Source organism: Mesocricetus auratus, unplaced genomic scaffold (genome assembly GCF_017639785.1).
Source record: "Mesocricetus auratus isolate SY011 unplaced genomic scaffold, BCM_Maur_2.0 Super-Scaffold_100008, whole genome shotgun sequence".
Lineage (NCBI taxonomy): Eukaryota > Metazoa > Chordata > Mammalia > Rodentia > Cricetidae > Mesocricetus > Mesocricetus auratus.
In genome coordinates this window covers 37,059,529-37,080,914 of record NW_024429192.1, presented here as the reverse complement: position 1 = coordinate 37,080,914, position 21,386 = coordinate 37,059,529, and the positions used below count along the sequence as shown (strand labels likewise).

At 45.2% G+C, this 21,386-nt stretch overlaps 2 protein-coding genes across 2 annotated transcripts in view; both read left to right on the top strand.

Annotated features, from left to right (window-relative positions):
- The first annotated feature begins 12,359 nt into the window (after window positions 1-12,359).
- On the top strand, window positions 12,360-17,603 carry Rpl24 (ribosomal protein L24). Its single transcript, XM_005074794.4, has 6 exons — window positions 12,360-12,497; window positions 12,605-12,680; window positions 13,102-13,212; window positions 15,748-15,884; window positions 16,318-16,381; window positions 17,481-17,603. The coding sequence occupies exons 1-6, from the start codon at window positions 12,493-12,495 to the stop codon at window positions 17,559-17,561; spliced, it is 474 nt and encodes a 157-aa protein (XP_005074851.1). The 5' UTR covers window positions 12,360-12,492; the 3' UTR covers window positions 17,562-17,603.
- Window positions 17,604-17,731: 128 nt separating this feature from the next.
- Zbtb11 (zinc finger and BTB domain containing 11) overlaps window positions 17,732-21,386 on the top strand; it is a 29,175-nt gene continuing 25,520 nt past the window's right edge. The window contains 1 exon segment of the mRNA XM_040750696.1: window positions 17,732-20,594. Within this exon segment, the coding sequence (XP_040606630.1) occupies window positions 20,285-20,594 (310 nt within the window). The 5' untranslated portion in view covers window positions 17,732-20,284.

Here is a 21,386-nt window from a genome sequence, read left to right as displayed (position 1 = left end):
ATTTCCTTTTTTCTTTGACATCATTGCCCTTAAACACCTTTTCTGTTTCCTAGTGGTTCAGTCTAAAGACAATTTTTTTTTCGAGACAGGGTTTCTCTGTATTGTCTTGGAGGCTGTCCTGGAACTCACTTTGTAGACAAGGCTGGCCTCGAACTCACAGAAATCCACCTGCCTCTGCCTCCCAAGTGCTGGGATTAAAGGTGTGCGCCACCAACGCCCGGCTAAAGACATTTTTTTTTATTCTTAAGAAAGAATAAGGATTCCCCTTCCTTTTAACCAAGAGATCCTTTGCTTGAAAAAGTCTTATTATTTTATGTGTATAAATACAAAGCAAACCAGGCATGGTAGCCCAAACCTTTGATCCCAGCAGTTGGGAGCAGGAGCAGGCAAATCTATGAGTTGAAGGTCAGCTTGATCTACATATTGAGTTTCAGGGCAGTCATAGCTGCACCACAGAGAAACTCTAGCTCAAAAATGAATTGGAGTTGCAGGCAGCTATGAGCTACCATGTGGGTGCTGGGAACCCAAACCCAACCCTCCTCAAGAGCAAGTGATCTTAATCACCGAATCATCTCTCCATCCCCCATATTTTCTTTTAAGCTCTAGCAACATCATCCATGAGCTTCCTTTTGGATCTGTTCTTAAATTATTTTATTAATGAGACTAAGAACCCCAAGAGCCCAAGAGAAGAGACTACACTCCCCTGTAACATATGGTAGCTCTGACTCCAGGAACAGAAACAAGTCATCATTTTAGGGCAGGACACCAGCAAATCCACACAGCAAAGTGACATTTCCTCTATTAACCTTGGCCAGAGCCATAATGTTCTTAGTTCCTATCCTGGATCAAGAATAGAGATGCCAGGCTGGGCGGTGGTGGTGCACACCTTAAACCCAGCACTCTGGAGGCAGACAGGCAGATCCCTGTGAATTCAAGGCTAGCCTGGTCTACAAAGTGAGTTCCATGACAGGCTCCAAAACTACACAGAGAAACACTATCTCAAAAAAAATAACAAAAACAAACAAAAAACCCAGTAGAGATGTCAGAAGGAAGTTCCGGCAGCTGGACTGGTTTCTTCTTCTTCTTCCTTTAAATAAGCATATCCCTTCCTCACAGCATCCTACACCTGACAGTGTGACCAAAGCTCCAGTTCAGTTTATCCCTGCTGGTGAACCAGTCTGCAGTTCGACCTCTGGATTTGCATGGTGGGAATGGATGGGATTTATTCCCCGATTTCATCTCATCTCCTAAATTATTTCAGTATTTGAGGGGGGAATGTTACAGTTGTCTTAGGAGACATCGAAGATGCCAGGGCTTTGCTGAGACCCTTTGGGAGAAAATCAGTTTCATCTTGGTAAAAAAAAAAAAATGGAATACCTCTGAGTGGAGATCTGGCATTCTGATTGCTCCAAAGAGTAGAACATTACATACTGTTTACAGTTGCTTCCCTTAAGAGTTAATCCAAATGGGGGTGGTGAGACACAGCTGGCACTTGGGAGGCAGGCAGATCTGTGTGACTGTCACCTTCCTCCATACTTCTGGGGATGGCATTCTCTCTCCCTCTTCTCTACCTCCCTTCTCCCAGGAAGATGCTCATATTTACAGCTTTCCTGCCCTGTAGTTTCTTTCTTCCAAATGCTAATAAAATTGTCCTCAAACTTCTAAGTCTGAGTAAAGAAGACTAACAAGAAAGAGCCCCCACTAATATTATCAAAGAACCTTCCCTTCATAATCAACTATCCGGTTTACTTTTGAAGATATCTTTTATTTGTGTGTGCATGTATGCGTGTGTGTGTGTGTGTGTGTGTGTGTGTGTGTGTCTGTGTGTGTGTCTGTGTGTGTGTCTGTGTGTGTGTGTGTGTGTGTGAAGGCCAGAAGAGAACATGTGGTTGTGAGCCACCAATATAGATTCTGAGAACCAAACTTGGGTCCTCTACAAGTGTTTTATTTTTGTCATCTTAAGGATCCCCACTTTAATTCTGACCAACTCTCACATTTCTTTCATACATGAAATGGGCTCTGAGGATTGTCGAGACTATAGTTCTAGGAGGGGGTAAAGAAAGGGCCCCAGATCTCTTCTATTTAACAAAGCCATTATTTAGAAAGGAGACCCAGAACGTTAGCGGGTGAAGTTACTTCGGGAGCATAGTTTTTTTCAAGTTTGCAATAGTAGCTGGGAGAGAGTTTTGTGTGATTCATCTGCCCGGAGTTCCTCAGGAAGGGCTGAAGGTTGGAAGATCAGCAATTCTTCACAGTCCTGACACAGACAGGACTGTGTTTCAGGCACCAATTTGACATCTAAAATCAAACCGGTAACCTTTTTAACTAAATTGCCTGCAATTCTGAATGAATTGGAGAATTCTACTAATTGTACCTGCAAGCCTCTCAGAAGGGTAGAGAGTCTTGGCAGGCCACACCCTACTCTCACTTCTATCAGCACTGTGTATGCGATCCTCAGCTCTGCTCCCAATTTCTTCTGCCCACTGTTACTGGAATGATCCAAGCAAGACAATGCACTTCATCACATCAATTTCCCCCCAGAACCGCCCACTTGAAATTCAACTTTCCAAGGCCAACATAAGCTGGCCTCGGCCGACTTCCTACATTCATTCCATTCATTTTCATTTGGTGCTTTTCACTGAGAGAATGACACAAAGGAACTTGTGTTTAAAAGAAGTTCAACTGCTCCTGTAACAAGGATGAATTGAAAGGTAGAAGAGCTCAGGAAGGAGACTCATAATAGTGCATGGGAACTTCCAACAAGGTTCCAGGAGAGGATTATGTACTAAGCTCACAAAGAGACCAAGTCAACACAGGACTGAATAGCATTTGTGTGTTTGATTTTTTTTTCCGAGACAGGGTTTCGTGTGTTTGATTTTTTGAGAGAAAGATTTACTCTGTAGCCTAGGTTGGCCTCAGACTCAATAAAACAGTTCTGTCTCAGACTTCTGAGTGCTAGGATTACTGACATTGCCACTGAGCCTAGGTACATTTGTGGATATGCAATATACCATACAACGAGGATGCTTTGGTAATTAAGATTGAATTTATCGTGTCTGAAAGAAAAAAGTCTAACTTTGATGGTTGCAAGTTGTCAAGCTGTTGATGTGCCCATGTAGAGGTCAAAGAACTGTTGTGGGAATTGGTTCTCTCCTACCCTGTGGGTGTAGGGGATGGAACTCAGTCTTGGCAACAAGTCTCATCATTAAGTAAGTAAGTAAATAAATAAATAAAGGGGCTGAATAGGTGGGTCAGCAGTGAAAAGCACTTGCTGCTCTTTCAGGGAACTGGAGTTAAGCCCTCAGTGCCCAGGTCAGGTGACTTGTAACACCACTTCCTGGGATCCAACTTCTTGCTGCACAGGCACCTGCATGCATGTGTACGCACATACTCACACAGACAAAATATAAAATAATTCTGTTTTAAAGAATCAGGTGGGTGGCTGGAGAGATAGCTCAGGGGTTAAGAACATTGACTGTTCTTCCAGCAGTTCAATTCCCAGCAACTACATGGAGGCTCACAACATCTATGATGAGATAAGATGTCCTCTTTTGGTGTTCAGTCAAACATGCAGGCAGAACACTGTATATATAAATGAAATAAATCTTTAAAAAAATCAGGTGGACTGTGATGGCACACATCTCTAATGCCAGAACACAGAAGGCAGAGTCAGGTGGATCTCCAAGCCAGCTTGATCTACGGAGTAAGTTCCAGGACAGTCAGGGCTACACAGAGAAACCCTGTATTGGGGGGGGGGGATCAAAAGAATTATATTTTATTGTACATAAAATGATTTGAAATTAAAATTTCCGGAGTGTATAAATGGCTTAACAGTTAAGAATACTGGATGATTTCCAGAGGACCTACATTTTATTCCCAGCACCCACATAGTGGTCACAACCATCTGGAACTCCTGTCCCAGGAAATCCAACACCCTTTTCTGGCCTCCCTGTGTACCAGGCACACAAGTGGTACATAGACACACAAGCAGCCAAAACATTCATACACATGAAATCAAAACTGTTTACAAGTTAAAAAAAATAACTAAAGAGACCAAGGATGGCTAGCACACACCAAAACCTGAGCTTGACTCTCCAGCATTTTATAAAACCATGCATGGAATTGTATGTCTGTAATCACAACACTTGTAATCACCATGCTTGGTAGATGGAGCTAAGAGGAATTTGGTGGTTTGAATAAGAATAACCTTCATAGGCTCGTACATTTGAATGCTTGGTGCCTGGTTAGTAGCACTGTTTAAGCAGAATTAGAAGGTGTGGTCTAGTTGGAGGAGGTGTATCACTGGAAGTGGGTTTTGAGGTTTCAAACCCACATCAGTCCCAATCATACTCCTCAGGATGTAAAGTTCTCAGCTACTGCCAGTACCATTCCTGCGTGCTTCCCACTATAATGAGCATGGACAAATCTTCTAAAACTGTAAGCATGCCCCCAAATAAATGTTTTCTTTTATATGAGTAGCCTTGGACATGGTGTCTCTTCACAGCAATAGAACAGAAACTATGACAAAGATCCAAAGTTCAAGGTCATCCTCAGCTCCAAAGTGAGTTAAAGACTGGTATGAGATCATAGCCTCTTAGATTTTATCTCAAAAGAAAAAGTTATCTGTCAGCCTGTGCCTGGTGGGTACTAGGTGGCGCTACCTACATGCACAGTGAACAGCCATGCCTTGCTATGCATTTGCACCCAAAATGGAGCTAATGCTGCTTGGAAGATGGAGTCGCTCAGAGCTAGCCATAGCCTTTTTTGTTTGTTTTTGTTTTTCCAGACAGGGTTTCTCTGTGGCTTTGAAGGCTGTCCTGGAACTAGCTCTTGTAGACCAGCCTAGCTCTTGTAGACTCACTGAGATCTACCTGCCTCTGCCACCAAGTGCTGGGATTAAAGGCATGAGCCACCACTACCCGGCTAGCTATGGCCTTAAAGCCACTGTTTTACAAAATACGGAGGAATTCAATGGCAAGCATGATAGTTAATTTTTTGTCAACTTGACACAAACCAAACTTCCCTAAGAGAAGGGAGCCACAATGAGAAATGCCTCCACAAGATTGACCTGTAGCCAAGCCTGTATGGCATTTTCTTAATTAGTGATTGATGCTGGAGGGCTTAGCCCATCGTGGGTGATGCCACCACTGAGCAGGTAGTCTTAGGGTGTATATGAAAGTAGGCCGAAGGCTACAGGGCTGGCTTAGTGGTTAAGAGTATTTGTTGTTGTTTTTTTTCAGGGAACCCAGGTTCGATTCTCAGCACCCATGCAGTAACTCCCAACCTACTGTAATTCCAAAATCTGGAAATCTGATGTTTTCTTCTGTTCTCGGAGAGCACTGGGAAATCAGGTGGTATATACATACACACATGAGGAAAAAAATATACACAAAAATAGTAACATAAGTTTGTGTGTGTTTGGTGTGTGTGTGTGTGTGTGTGTGTGTGTGTGTATGTGTGTGTGTGTGTGTTGAGACAGAGTTTCTTTGTATAGTTCTCCTGGAACTTGCTCTGTAGACCAGAGATCCAACATGCCAGAATTAAAGGTCATCAAGACCAATGTAAAATAAATCTAAAGAAGAAAGGCAGGCAGGCAGACAGGCAGGCAGGCAAGCAAGCCCTAGACAGAAAGGCAGCAGGCAGCAATCCCCCGTGGTGTCGGCCTCCAGTTTGTGTTTTGCGTCCCTGACCTGACTGCTTTCCGTGATGGGACTGGGAAGTGGAAGTGGAAACATAAGGAACCCTCTCCTCCCCCAGTTGCTCTGGTCACGGAGTCTTATCTCAGCAGAAGAAACACTAAGACAACAGAGCGCAGCCTGATGTCAGCACGCAGCCTCCTCAGTACTGGAACCACAGGTGCACACCACTATTGCTTTCAGCAGTGCTTTACAGACCTCCATGCAGCCGCAAAGGAAATTTCTGTATTTTAGAATAAACTTAACTCCAGGACAGCCTCCAAAGCAATACAGAGAAACCCTGTCTCGGAAAAAACAACAACAACAACAACAACAACAAGAATAAACTTAACTCTGTAACTGAACTTTCACCTATTTCCAGTTGCAAATGATTACCATTAGGCTAAACCAGAGAGAATAATATGAATTATTTTGGTGAAACTTGATCTCTCTCTCTCTCTCCTCCTCCTCCTCTCTCTTTCTCCCTCCCTCTCTCCCTCCCTCTCTCCCTCCGTCCCTCCCTCTCTCTCTGTCTCTCTCTTCCTTTCTGTTTGGTTTTTTTTCCAGACAGGATTTCTCTGTGTAGCTTTGAAGCCTGTCCTGGAACTCACTTTGTAGACCAGGCTGTCTTAGAACTCACAGAAATCCGCCTGCCTCTGCCTCCCAAGTGTTGGGATTAAAGGCTTGCACCACTACTGCCCAGCAGAAACTTGCTATTTCAATCAATACCCTCTGTGACCAATCAGTCTCTCACAGATGCCTTCTCTGACATTATGTTAAGAGATCCTTCTCTTAATGTGGATGACCCTTCTCTCACATTATTTTAAGACAAATTCTAGATTTTATATCATCTTTAAGTACTAAAATCTATGAAAAAGCGAGTTTCATCACAACACCAAAACATAACTAACTCCATGTCATCTAAAATCCAATGTTATTCTAATGTTCTTCTCAGCTTGTTTGTTCAGACCAAATTATATGTTTCTGTTACTGAGGTCCACATAATGAATCTCCCAGGGTGACTTCATCTCGTCCTAGTTTTAGTTAGCCTGCTTCCCAGGCTCCACTAACCACATCCTGCTGAACAGAGCATCCTCCCACAGCTATGCCTGCAGCTTTGGGAACACCACTGCTTTACAACATCAGAAACTGTTTCAATCAACTGAACTAAGGCATTTGAAACATCTCTACCCTGGCCTGCCTCTGGCATCATTGTGGGGTTTTAGCTTTATAAACCTTACTCTGATTTTCTATGCTCCAAGAGTTCTTTCCAGCCAAAGCCTGCTCTTTCTTTTTTTTAAAGATTTATTTATTTATTATGAATACAACATCCTGCTTCTACGTATGTCTGCACGCCACAAGAGGGCACCAGATCTCATTATGGATGGTTGTGAGCCACCATGTGGTTGCTGGGAATTGAACTCAGGGCCTCTGGAAGAGCAGTCAGTGCTCTTAACCTCCGAGCCATCTCTCCAGCCCAAAGCCTGCTCTTGGCCTCCAGCAAATAAGGGACTCTTAACCTGACCCTCATTGAGTGGCATTCTTTTGTGTCTCAAGTGGATACAACAATTAACATGCCAATTTACAAGCTCAGATTGTTATCAGTATTGTGCGTTGTCTATCTGCACAAAAAGATGCTTTTCGAAGATAAACTTTTTTTTTTGTTTGTTTTTTCGAGACAGGGTTTCTCTGTGGCTTTGGAGGCTGTCCTGGAACTCACTTTGTAGACCAGGCTGGCCTCGAACTCACAGAGATCCGCCTGCCTCTGCCTCTAGAGTGCTGGGATTAAAGGTGTGCAATATAACTGCCCCTGGCAAAGATAAACTTTGTAAAATCACAATCCATATCATGACTGATAAATGAACATTAATTAATTCAGTGGCAGGCAATAAACAGCTTTGAAATAAAAAATCATTCTGAAAAGAGAAATGTAAAAAATTTAATTCTCATTAGTAGGCTTTACATTTTTTATCACATTTGTGGGGGGGGTCAGGGATGAGGTGTGCACATATACCATGTCACATGAGTAGGGTCAGAGGACAACTTACAGAGTCAGTTCTCTCCTTCCACTATGTGGGTCTTAGGGTTCCAACTCAGGCTGTCAGGACTGGCAGTCTGAGACTTATCCAGTGAGCCATCTCACAGGCTAGCAGATTTGCTTTTACAAAAAGCTGTACTGGGGCTGGAGACACGGCTCAGCAGTTAAGAGGAGTGACTGCTCCTGCAAAGGACCAGGCTTGGATCCCAGCACCCACATGGCAGCTCATAACGGTCTGTAACTCCAGTCCCAGGGGATCTGACTTCTTCTTGTGGCCTCTGTGGTCACCACATGCCCATGGTGCACAGACATATACATATCCATATACATAAAATAACAATAAAGGTTAAAATGTTTTTTAAAAGCTGTACTCACTATATTAGAAACTGTGTCAGTAAGAATGTTCTGCAGAGCCGGGCGTTGGTGGCGCATGCCTTTAATCCCAGCCCTCTAGAGGCAGAGGCAGGCGGATCTCTGTGAGTTCCAGGCCAGCCTGGTCTACAAAGTGAGTTCCAGGGCAGCCTCCAAAGCCACAGAGAAACCCTGTCTCGAAAAAACAAAACAAAACAAAAAAAGAATGTTGTGCAGCCAGGTGGTGGTGGTACACACCTTTAGTTCCAGGGCAGAGGCAGGCGGATCTCTGTGAATTAGAGGCCAGCCTCTACAGAGTGTGTTCCCAGACAGCTACAGCAACACAGAGAAACCCTATCTGGAAAAAAAAAAAAAAACAAAGAATGTGTGTAAACTTGTCTTTTCTCTCACCATATATGTACCAATATGATATCTTCAGCTGCTCTCATTCAACAAGGCTGAAAGTATTTGCTATTTGGCCTTTTACAGAAAATATTAGCTGTTCCCTATTCTAGAGGAAGTAAAATGAAAGTAAGAATTTAGCCAGTGAAAGGGGAAAAGTCTTTCTAAACAAAAAGGACAGGCTGGGTACATGAGGATGAGCTAACAGTTTATTAAAAGGAATAGACAAGCATTGCATACCAGGCTCTGCAAAACACATCATTCCTTTTCCCAGGTTTGCCTTTCTGAGCCAAACTGTAATACCAGATTCTTCCAGATGAGGACTCCCTTTACTTAGTTTGTTGAAATATTGGAAAATTTGAAAGAACTTTACAGTAAGCATTTATATACTTACCACTTTGATTTCATCACCAACATTTTTATACTTTTTAAAATCACATATCTACTTATCTACCAATAAATCATGTTTTCAGTGTGTCAATACACCTCTCATAAAATAGATCAGCATCTACCCAGGACCCCCTAGGAAAAGAAAAGCAAGGCCAGGCCGTTGCCTAATGAAAGAAACCCAGACCAGGTGTCTCACCCTCAAAACAGGATGTCTGTGATCACTATAGCAGTCATGGGACCCGGATAATAATTGCTGAAGCGTGCCGGGGTCTTTCATAAAGTAATACCAGGAAACTTAGTCCGTGGGAACTACCCTTGCCCCCAAGATGAGCCAATGAAATGCCTGTTACTTATGTAACCATTAAAACTCTATAAATATTGTACTCCCTGAAAGCCCGGGATGCTCTGCACCCGAGTTGCAATGTGTACTCAATGAATCACCTCTTGCATTTGCAGCCAGTGGTCTGGCCCCAGTTCTTGGACAGAGAGTTCGGTTCAGTGCCCGGCGCTTTGATGCCGAGGTCTTTCAAGCATGCATCGCATTTACTAGTAATCCAAATTCTCTAGTTTTCTTTTTTCTAAATGTTAATTATTTTTATTTTTGCAGGGCCTTAGGCATGCTAGGCAACTCCAATACCATTAGAATGTGTTCCCAGTCCTTTTGTTATTTAGAAGATAAAACTTGGGCAATAGAGCTGGGAGAAGGGATCCCAGGAGGCCAACCATCAAAGCTCTGATCTTTTTAATGCCAACTTTCATGCTAAAACAACCTAAATGGTGCACGCCTTTAATCCCAGTACTCAGGAGGAAGAGGCAGGCAATCTCTTTGAGTTCGAGGTCAGCCTGGTCTACAGAGCAAGTTCCAGGATAGCCTCCAAAACAATACAGAGAAACCCTGTCTCAAAAAACCAAAAAAAAAAAGGGGGGGCTGGAGAGATGGCTCAGAGATTAAAAGCAGTGGCTGCTCTTCCAGAGGTCCTGAGTTCAATTCCCAGCAACCACATAGTGGCTGACAACCATCCATAATGAGATCCTCTTCTGGCCTGCAGGGATACATGCAGACAGAACACTGTATACATAATAAATAAATCTTTTTTTTTTTTTTTGGTTTTCGAGACAGGGTTTCTCTGTATTGTTTTGGAGGCTATCCTGGAACTCACTCTGTAGACCAGGCTGGCCTCGAACTCACAGAGATCCGCCTGCCTCTGCCTCTAGAGTGCTGGGATTAAAGGCGTGCGCCACCAACGCCCGGCTTACATTATAAATAAATCTTAAAAACAAACAAACATTTCTTTAAGAATTAGATAGAAGGCCGAGCGTAGGTCGAACACGCCTTTAATCCCAGCACTCAGGAGGCAGAGGGAGGCGGGTCTCTGTGAGTTCCAGACCAGCCTGGTCTACAAGAGCTAGTTCCAGGAGAGCATCCAAAACCCCAGAGAAACCCTGTCTCGAAACCTACTCACCCCCAAAAAATAATTAGATATAAGACAACCAAGAAAATCACAGCTGCATCTTATTGCTATGTCCCATGGTCAAGAGATTGTCCCTGCCACAAAAGATACACATGTACACCGGGGAGGGATGTGAGTGTTCAGTCACTGCTGCCATCCCCACTCCCGAGGGCATTTCTAGACAGGGGGGAAGACAAAAACCATAAAAGGGAGGTCTGGTCCTCCATGATTTGGGAGGGGAAAAGTGTTACTGTATCTCATGAATATGCCAGCCACCTCATAGATATCCAGAAACTGTCTTTACACCTTCCAAGGCAGAGCTGACTGGGCTGAAAACTCCCCATGCCCCTTTCATGTCCTCAACACCAATCTGTCTTTGGAGTGTTTGCTTTGCAAGGTTAAATAAACTTCTGTTTAAACTAGATCTCCTGACCGAATTCTGAGTTCCAGACAAGAACCAACAGACCCCTTATAACCCTTAGAAGTAAAGTTTATATATACAATGAAATGAACAAATTTTAATGAACATTTCCCAACTTTAGACAAACTCCATTTAATCCAGAACCCACCCAAATATACATGCAAAGTACATAAATACATAAAACATACAAAGCACCCTCCTTACCAACACTCCCAACTAGCAATAACCACTGTGCTTATACTCCACAATAGGCCAAGTTTTTTTTTTAACATAGGAAGGAAGTTTTATTGGGTAAGGAAGTAGGGCAGGAAAGGGAGAGGAGGAAGAGAAAAGAAAAGGGAGAGAGACAGAGAGGAAGGGAGGGAAGGGGAGAGACAGAAAGGGGGAGAGAAGGGGAGAGAGACAGAGAGGAAGGAGGGAGGAGAGAGGGAGGGAGGGAGGGAGGGAGGGAGAGGAGAGAGAGGGAGAGAGAAGAGGAGAGAGACAGAGAGGAAGGGAGGGAGGAGAGAGAGAGGGAGGGAGGGAGGGAGGGAGGGAGGGAGGAAGGGAGGGAGGGAGGGAGACAGACAGAGATCCTTCTGCCTCCTCAGAGAGATGGCAGAAAAGACAATAAGGCAATTTTGAGGGGCGTAGAATGAGATATTACCCACTCCTGGCCAACCAGTTCTTCACACATGCCTCTATCTGTAAACCTCTCACGTTGTTTTAAGGCAAATCATAGCCTTCATGTTTGTTTTATTTTGTGTTTTTGCTTGTTTGTGGTTTTTCGAGACAGGGTTTCTCTAAGTAACAGTCCTGGCTGTTCTGGAACTCGCTCTGTAGTCCAGGCTGGTCTCGAACTCACAGAGATCTGCCTGCCTCTGCCTCCCGAGTGCTGGGATTAAAGTGTGCACCACCACTGCCTATTTTTGCTTTTATTTTTTGATACAGGCTCTCACTATGTAGCCTGGCACTCTCTTGCTAAGCCGACCAGCCTGCGGGGGATTAAAAACCTTGTGTTGTGGGGCGTTGGTGGCTGCGCACTCCTTTAATCCCAGCACTCGGGAGGCAGAGGCAGGTGGATCTCTGTGAGTTCGAGGCCAGCCTGGTCTACAGAGCAAGTTCCAGGACAGGGTCCAAAACAATACAGAGAAACCCTGCCTCGAAAAAACAAAATAACAAAAAACAAACAAACAAAAAAACCCCACAAAAAACTTTGTGTCACCTTGCCTGACTCAAAGCACATTACATGTAAAAAAATTACATTTTTTTCTGAAATTGGAGATTTAACTCAGGGTTTCGCGTACCACTCTCGCAAACTCTGGGCCATACTGTCAGCTACTTCGATTTAATTTTGTTTCAAAGGCAAAGGCATATGTGACCCTCAGGATTTACCTGAGAGATACTCGTCTGCGGTCTCCGTAAAAGAGAAAAGACACGTGGAACACCCTTGTCTTTTCTCCATGTTCCCTGCAAAAGTCTGGCTCTAGATTCTACGACACTTGCCTGCGGGAAATGGAATGACACAGAACCAAAGTCAAGCCTGTCTTTTTCACGTCCACCTCCTGGGGTCTACAGAACCTTTGGAGGACACCTGCCCGCAATTTGAGGATAAAGCTGTTGCTAGGAAACCGAGACCGGACTCCCGGAAGTGACATCATCACAAGGCGCCGGGGCCAGGGAAGGGAATTGAGGGAGGAGATTCTTGCCTCGGCCCTATAAGGCGTTTTCCCATGATTCCTTCTTTCTCTTCGCCATCTTCCTCGGGCCGGGCGACATCTCACCATGAAGTAAGCTGGCTTCCCGTATCCCATCCGCCTCCATCCTGCGGCAGAGCGCCTGGGGATGGCTTTTCTTTGCAGCGCACACCCTAACGGGCTTTGGGCTTTCCTTCCAGGGTCGAGCTGTGCAGTTTCAGCGGGTACAAGATCTACCCGGGACACGGGCGGCGCTACGCCAGGACCGACGGGAAGGTAAAAGGCCGGCCGGGCTGAGGGCGAGGAGGCCGGTGTGCTGGCGTGTGAGGACCCCCGGAGCCGCGTGTGGGGAGGGGAACCTGAGTGAATGCAGAGGCTGGGAACCAGGCCGGAAATGAGTGCTGTGTGTAACTGAGCCCCGGGAAAGATAAACGACCAGGACTTGGACGTGTCTGGCTAAAAGTTTTTTTTCAAAATGTTAACGCCATCCGTCCCGTGTCGACGAGTGTGGAACTCAAGATCGCCTGTTCTTGAGAAAAGATGAAATGTGGAGAGCTTGATGCTGCCCAGTACCTGTGGTTTGTGACACAGAGAGCTGAGACAAAAAAACCAAGAAAGTTGTATAAAGATTTTTCGATCTCGGCCTCTTATACTTTGTGTAAAAGGAGTTACTAATTTGCGGATTTGTCAATCCCAGGTTTTCCAGTTTCTTAATGCAAAATGCGAGTCTGCATTCCTTTCCAAAAGGAATCCTCGGCAGATAAACTGGACTGTCCTCTACAGAAGAAAACACAAAAAAGGACAGTCGGTAAGTGGAATACAGCTTGCTAGCTTCTCAACTGAACTCAGAGCTAGCGTCACCTGGTATACCAGACTCGGGGCTGTGTTGAAGTTGGAGAGCTTCCCCTGCGGTTTGATTTCAGTTATAGAGGCCCTTGGGGTGGTTGGTTTTGCAGTGGGAAGAGGTGCTGGTAGAACTACAGCTTAGGGAGTCATCTTTGGGTCGTATTAAAAAGTGTCTAGCTATGTGTTGCAGTAAATAAATAGAACCAGATGTGAAATGTCACGGATATGGTGGACCACTCGTGGAATTCCAGTGTTCTGGAGGTGGAAGCAAGGGGATCAGTAGTTTAAGATAAACAAAAGCAGAACACATGAAATTAGTGGAAGGATTAATTTCTAATTCATTTAATGGATCTGTCCCATCGGGGATCCAATAGGTCTTGGTGAGTATGTAGTGATACAGCTTAACTAGAAATAGGTGGCTGGCAAATCTTTCACTTAAAATGTTAATTCTGTTGGTTTTTGAGACAGGGTTTTTCTGTAGCCCTAATGTTTTTTGTTTGTTTCGAGACAGGGTTTCTCTGTGGCTTTGGGGGCTGCCCTGGAACTCACTTTGTAGACCAGGCTGGCCTCGAACGCACAGAGATCCGCCTGCCTCTGCCTCCGCCTCCCAAGTGCTGGGATTAAAGGCGTGCGCCACCAACGCCCGGCAGCCCTAGTGTTTTTTGTTTTGTTTCCCTGGCTGTCTTGGAATCTGCCTCCCGAATACTGGCATCAAAGGCATTTGCCACCACTGCCACCTTGCTTTGGGATTTTTAAAAAGTTGGACATTTCAGTGATGATGAAAATAGTTCTGTTTCCCTTCTAGCCTGAAAGTGTTTTGTTTTTTAAAGCCGTGTTGGCAGACTTGTATTTTGTCAGCAATCTCACATGAATTCAGCAGTAAAATTTCCCATTTGTGGTGGTTGCTTGACACTCTCTCCATGGGGGGACCACAAGTTTATGATTTGGGATAGCCAGCCATGTTTGCAGTGGAATACTTAGCCTTTCAAGGGTGAAAGGCAGCCAGCATTGAAGAAATGCTAAGGTAGTCTGGGGAAATAGGATAGACCAGTGGTTCTCAACCTTCCAAATAAATGCTGTGACCCTTTAATAAAGACAGGTCCTCTGGTGACCAACAACCACAAAAAGTTTCATTTTTGTTTTTCGAGACCAAGATCTCTGTAGGTGTGGAGACTGTCCTGGAACTCTAAAGACCAGAGTGGCCTTGAACTCACAAAGTGCTGGAAGTAAATGCGTGTGCCACCTCCCCACACACCCCTGTGGGGCTTTTTTTTTTTTTTGCTACTTCTATGAATTGTAAACATCTGTTTTCTCTTGGTCTTAGGTAGGCTAGGTTGAGAACCACTGAGCTGGTTTAGGCAAAAGACTAATTCCATGGTTTTCAATCTTTCGCAAAAAGATTTTGTTTTTAACAGTTTCCCTTTGAAGTTCAGGTGGCCTCATATGCCACTAATACCAGGCTTAATTATAAGAGCTTGTTTCTCTTTTTTTTTCTTCGAGACAGGGTTTCTCTGTATTTTGGAGGCTGTCTGGAACTTGCTCTGCCAGACCAGTCTGGCCTTGAACTCAATGGGATCCGCCTGCTTCTGCCTCCCAAGTGCTGGGATTAAAGGCGTGTGCCACCACCACCCAGCTGAGATCTTGTTTCTCAATAACTACAGTTTAGCCTTTTCCAGTATAGGATCTAGAGCAAACTTTGGGTTCTTGGATACTAAAGCTGGATAGATATTCTCTTTCTAAGTCCTTTCCATAAGTAGATTTCTTAGTCTGCAAACATCTTGCTAAAATTAGTTTTTGTTTTTTTTGAGACAGGATTTCTCTGTATAGCCTTGCCTGTCCTTGAACTCAATGGGATCCACCTGCCTCTGCCTCCCAAGTGCTGGGATTAAAGGCATGTGCCACCACCACCAGGCTGTTAAAATCATTTTTACAATAGCTTTTTTTGTGTGTGATGTTTGCCTGAATGCCTATAAACGCATTATATGCTTGGTGCCTTCAGAAGTCAGTGGCAGGCCCCTGGTACTGGAATTAGAGGTGGTTGTGAGCCACCATGTGGGTTCTGAAAACTGAACCTGGGTCTGCTGCCAGAGCAGCCAGCCTTAACTGATGGTGAGCCATCACTGCCACCTAAAGTCATTTTTAAAGTACCATCCATCTCCTGAAGTGAGCCATTCTTCCTGAAAAAAGGTTTTTTTATGTCTTTCAGTAGCAAAAGGGGTCATGATTTGTAATACAAGGTTGAAACAATTCATTAACCTGGAAAGCAATATTTCATGTAATTGCCATGGATTAACTTGATTGTGAAATTTAACTAAGAGTTCTTTGATCCAAGAGGCATAGTGGTACACACCTAATCCTAACACTGGTTTGTAGCAGTATTACACAGAGAAATCTGTCACAGCACATGTACACGATGGAGGAAAAAAGTTATTTGATTTTAATTTTCACTTCCAAAGTCATTGAGTAAGGCTGATCAGTTATAATCTTTGCTTTGTAGGAAGAAATTCAAAAGAAAAGAACTCGCCGTGCAGTCAAATTCCAGCGTGCTATCACTGGTGCATCCCTTGCTGATATCATGGCCAAGAGGAATCAGAAACCAGAAGTCAGGAAAGCTCAGCGAGAGCAGGCTATCCGGTAAGGAAAGGAATGCTCTACCATGAACATTGCAGCTGCTGTGGTGACTAGATGGCTTTTCTGGTGTGGGAACCTAATCCGCATGAGGCTGTCAGAAGCACAAAGCAGTCATTCACTCTAATTTGTTAAATCTCAGTAGTCACAGTACAGTCCCATACCTTAAGCTGACTTGAATAAGGGATTTATTGGCAAATCGTTGGATCTGGTTTTTTGTAGGGTTCTTTGCTAAATTCTTCTTTGCAAAGCTCCTGTAGCCTTTGATTTGTGATTTTCATGCAACAGCTTCAAGGGTTATATATTATATAACTGGGTTGTAACATTGAGTCTGGCTCTAGATTTTGGGGAAGGAATACGTGATAACTCTAGCTCTTTACCATAAGTTGTATTTTTAAACAGTAAAGTCTTTGGCTTAATGTTGCATATGATACCACAGGGCTGCCAAGGAAGCAAAAAAGGCTAAGCAGGCATCCAAGAAGACAGCAATGGCTGCTGCCAAGGTAACTGGGATCTTAGGTTTCTTACAGTAGGAAATTTTATCTTTAGTAAGAGGGTTAGTAAATGACAGGTGCAATGGAAATGGTTTTGTAGCTAATTTCCAGATGAATGGTTATCTCTCAAAGTTTCCAGTGAGTCTCAATTTTAGATGCCTTAAAAATGGGAAAATAAAGATAGCTTTTGTTTTGGTGGGTTTCTGTTTTTTGAGGTGTGTCACTATAAACAAGGCTGGCTTAGAACCATGAACAAGACTTGTCTAAATTTAAGGACAGTCCTGCTGCTTGTTTATGGGCATGGTCTCTTGTGTACAGCTTGGCTTGAGTTTTTTCTTTTTTTTTTTTTTTGGTTTTTCGAGACAGGGTTTCTCTGTACAACAGTACAATGAATTTACCCAGTGTTTTCTAGTGGTTAGCAAAATTTAAGGCCAGAAAAGTTAACAGTTTTTCATTCTTGAGTGGGCAGATGGTTCTGCCAGTAAAGGCACTTGCTACCAACCCTAATTTAGCCCTGGGCATGAACAAAGGGAAGGGAAAGAAGGAATACTGTGATTACACACGTGTCATGTAAGACGCCGTTCCCTCAAGCCAACTATGACCTACACGTGTGCCCCATTCAAAATTAAGAAATGTATCATTTTTAGAGATTTATTATGTATACAGTGTTCTGCCTGCATGTATCCCTGCGGGCCAGAAGAGGGCACCAGATCTCATTATAGATGGTAGTGAACCACCATCAGGACTTCTGGAAGAGCAGTCAGTGCTCTTAACCTCTGAGCCATCTTTCCAGCCCCAAAATACATCATTTTTAAATGGCTGTGTAGTACGTAGTATGAGAGTCTGAGACAGGAAGAGTTGGAAGCCAGCCTGACTGTCCCTCAAAAATACCCAAACTTTATTACTAACAATTTAGGGTCCCATACTATCTTATTGTCCAATCTGTAATGTCTATTATATGGTGGAAATGAACTTTAAACATCAGGTTACTTTGAAGTTGGTAATAGCACAGTTAAATTAAGACAGTGAAAGGTATATAAAAAATCTCAACTATAAGGGCAAAGTGACAATTCCATGGACTAATAATATCCTGTTATTTTGTTTGCAGGCCCCTACAAAAGCAGCACCTAAACAAAAAATTGTGAAGCCTGTGAAGGTCTCTGCTCCCCGAGTTGGTGGAAAACGCTAACTTGGTAGATCAGAGTTTCAAATAAAGTTCTATCTAACGCTAGGTTGGTGTTGGGTTTTTTCTTTCATAAAACGTATTTGGAGAGGGGGTAGTTTAGCCAAAGATTATGTTTAACTTGCCTGAGTTCCTACATTAGGTGTCTAGCTTTAAAAAAAAAGTTTTCTTACTGGTCATGGTGTCTGTCTTATACTTATCCCAGCACTCAGGAGGCAGAGGCAAGTGGATCTCTGAGATCAAGAACTACATAGTGAGACCACTCTTCAACACTAATGTCTCCTAATACAACCTTAGTTGAAGAGCCAGGAAACAAAATGCTATGGGTGTGAACTGTGTTTGGAGCACATGAAAATCTCCAGCATCCAAGAAACTTGGGGATTTCTATTGCTTTGGAGGCTGTCCTGGAATTCAAGAGATCCATCTGCCTCCCTAGTGCTGGGCACAACCTTTTTTTGATTTGTGCCTCAGCTATCCTTGGTTGTTAACGAGTTTAAGACCACTAATCTGTTCTTCCATGAAAAGCTTCAGTGAAAACCACCGCTGTTTTGTGTAGATCTTAGATTGGAAACCATTGGAACATCAAGGTTGTCTTGCTCCTTTAGGACATTTGTTCCGGGCACGAAGGAGAAGCTGTTCTACAGAGCAATTTCCAGGACAGGCTCCAAAGCTATACAGAGCAACCCTGGCACCAATACATCCAGTTGTTTGGTTGTTGAGTCTCTACCTCCTGGGTGCTGGGATTAAAGCAACTGCCACCATACCCAGCTGCTTTTTTTTTTTTTTTTTGAGAAAGGTCTACTCTGGCCTTCAGTAATTTCTTGGATTAGGAAATGGCTCTCCTTCTGCCTCACAAGTGCTCTAGCATTAAAGGCACAGACCAGTCCAGCTCAGTATTGCTTAAGTATAGTATATTTAGTTGAACTAGAGAATAAGAAAACCATATCAGATTTTAAATTTTCTCAGTAGTTCAAGGTCACCTTGGCTATGTAATGAATTTGAGTGGAGCCCAGAGTACATGAGACCCTCTCAAGAGACACCTTGCAAAAGTAAAGCAGCTACCTTTAATTTCACCATTCAAGAATCTGAGGTAGGATCAGTAAGGTTTGAGACCATTGAAATAACAAGATGTTTTCCCCCAGATAGCCATTAATTTGTGTAAAAAATTGGAATGTAGGTCTTTGCAAGGACATAATTGAACAAGACAATCTCTTTAAGAGTGGGTTAAACATAGTTTGACTTCCCTTAGGAAGAAAATTGGATCACACACAAAACCATCTGTTACCTCCAGGCGCTTACTAGGTGTGGATTTTTCCCGAAAGTAAATTAGTTAGGTCATAGCTGGATTTGCCACCTCATTTTCCCTGTATTCTCAAGATTTTATTCACGAAAACTTGCTAAATACTGGGCGTTGGTGGCCCACACCTTTAACCCCAGCACTCGGGAGGCAGAGGCAGGAGGATCTCCGAGTTCGAGACCAGCCTGGTCTACAAGAGCTTGGACAGCCTCCAAATCCACAGAGAAACCCTGTCTTGAAAACCTAAAAAAAATAGAAAATCTTGCTAAGGTTTTTAAAAGTAGTATTAGAATCGCGAGGCCACACCCCTACAGACGAAATCCCTTGAAGGGTTTGAGTGTCTGCAAACGGGCCGGGAAGGATGCTCTTATTTCCATTCTAATAGGAGAAACCCTAATCCCTTCCTCTGCTCCTCACCTGAGATCCGATTAAGGTCTAAACCATCATAGATCTGTCATATTTCAGGTCGGAAAAATTAGTAGCATCTGCAGCCACATCCCATGGGTTGAGAACCCTGGAACCTTCCAGTTCAGCAAAGGGCACCAAGTGTCCGGGAATTCCACGAGCACAGCGACCAGGAAGGCTAATCCAAGCTACCTCTCCCTGTTAATCATCTGAATAATCTGGGGCTGAATATTCGTCACCATGGTGATGATTCTAGGAAAATACTAATTTTGGTTGTGAGCTCAGCCTTTAACGGAAGAGCCATGCCTCCACCCCAATTCTAGAAAAATCTTACCACTCCATGGGTAGTTTGGAGATAGTTTTAAGAGGACAATTCATAACATTGAGACACTTAATGCTTGATAATACTGCGGTTACCTTTGGCCCAGAGCCAAGACGGTAGCAAACGACTGCTACAGTTTCAAAGGTGACGGAATCTAGTACAGCCAGTCAAAGTAGACCGGAAAACCGTCTCCTTTCACCCTTTGGGGGAAGGGTCTCAGCTGGGGCAAGAAACACGCAACAGCTCAAACACGTGGTTTTCCAGCGAGCGTGGGAAAAGGGGAAAAAAATCCTGCCAGGACTTAAGATGTCCGCTGAAGACCCTTGCACCTGCCAGAGAGAGCGTACCCTCTTCCAAAATGTCCTCCCGCAGGAGTGACGTCACTCCGCCGGCTCCCTCCGGGCCCGAAATTGAGAGCGCTCCAATCAGGCCCTGGGCCACGCCTCGCACGCGCGTCACTTCCGGTGGTGCAGCAGCCATTTTGTCAGTCGCCAGCGGATCCCGCGCGCTGCAGAAGTGCAGTTCCCCCTGGTTACCGAGTCGTCGGTTCTTCCTTGGCGCTGCGGGCGCCCGACAGGAGCGCCCACCAAAGGCGTAGGCGTTCCTCCTCAAAGTGCTGGCGCGGCTGTTGCATCCCTCCGGAGCCCGAGCGCTGTCTGCCTCTCCCCAGCACTGACAGGCGCCCTCAGGGCGCTGCCATCAGCGATGTCAAGCGAGGAAAGCTATCGGGCCATCCTGCGCTATCTGACGAACGAACGTGAGCCTTATGCACCGGGCACCGAGGGCAATGTCAAGCGGAAAATCCGCAAGGCCGCCGCCTGCTACGTCGTGCGCGGCGGGACTCTGTACTACCAGCGGCGCCAGCGGCACCGCAAGACCTTCGCGGAGCTGGAAGTCGTGCTGCAGCCCGAGCGGCGCCAGGGCCTCATAGAGGCGGCCCACCTGGGCCCCGGAGGCACCCACCACACCCGACACCAGACCTGGCACGACCTGTCCAAGACCTACTGGTGGCGAGGTGAGCTCTGGGCCGGGCGAGGGGGCGGCTCGGCGGCAGCCCTGCGGGACACGGCCCGCGGCTAGGCCTGCGTGCGCACTCGCGAGCCTGAGGTCTCGGACGCCTGTCCCCCTGGCCAGCTGGCGTTCGGCTGCACGGCGGCCGCGGGACCGCGGCGAGCGGGTAGGGGACGCGAAAGCAGCCGCACTTCCCCACAGGAAGGAGGCCCGGGAGGCTGGGGGCGGACCCTCGCCCGGGGTGGGGCTTAGGGGGCTTCCCCCGGGGCAGGGCCAGCCGAGGGAGGGTGTGTCGCGGTCACTCTGGGCCCGCCTCCTCAGGCCCCTGGCCGAGAGTGGGAGGTCCGGACGCAGAGGCTCAGACCCTCTCCTCTGCCCCGATGGCCGGGCTACACCCTGGGCTGCCGTCTACAGTGATTGCCGCTCGGGGTTGGCCAGTGGCCTTGGGACTCTCCGGATCCCCTTGCCCGGATTTCTCTGATTCTGGAACTGCGACATAAAAAAGGAATAACGCAGTTACTAGAATAACTATGAGCAGTCAGTGGTCTTGAGTCCCGTTTTTTAGAGTATTAGGTAGCCGTAACGACTGTCAGATACTTTTTCTTGGGGGAAGGGACAAGACATGCCGTCTTAAAAGATTTTATTAGGAAGAAATACGTCACTTTGGGCATTTGTTTTTCTTTTTTGAGTATGGTAATCTCCCTAGCTCACCAATCACGATGATACCAGATCTCTCTCTCTCTCTCCCTCCCTCCCTCCCTCCGGTGTGTGTGTGTGTGTGTGTGTGTGTGTGTGT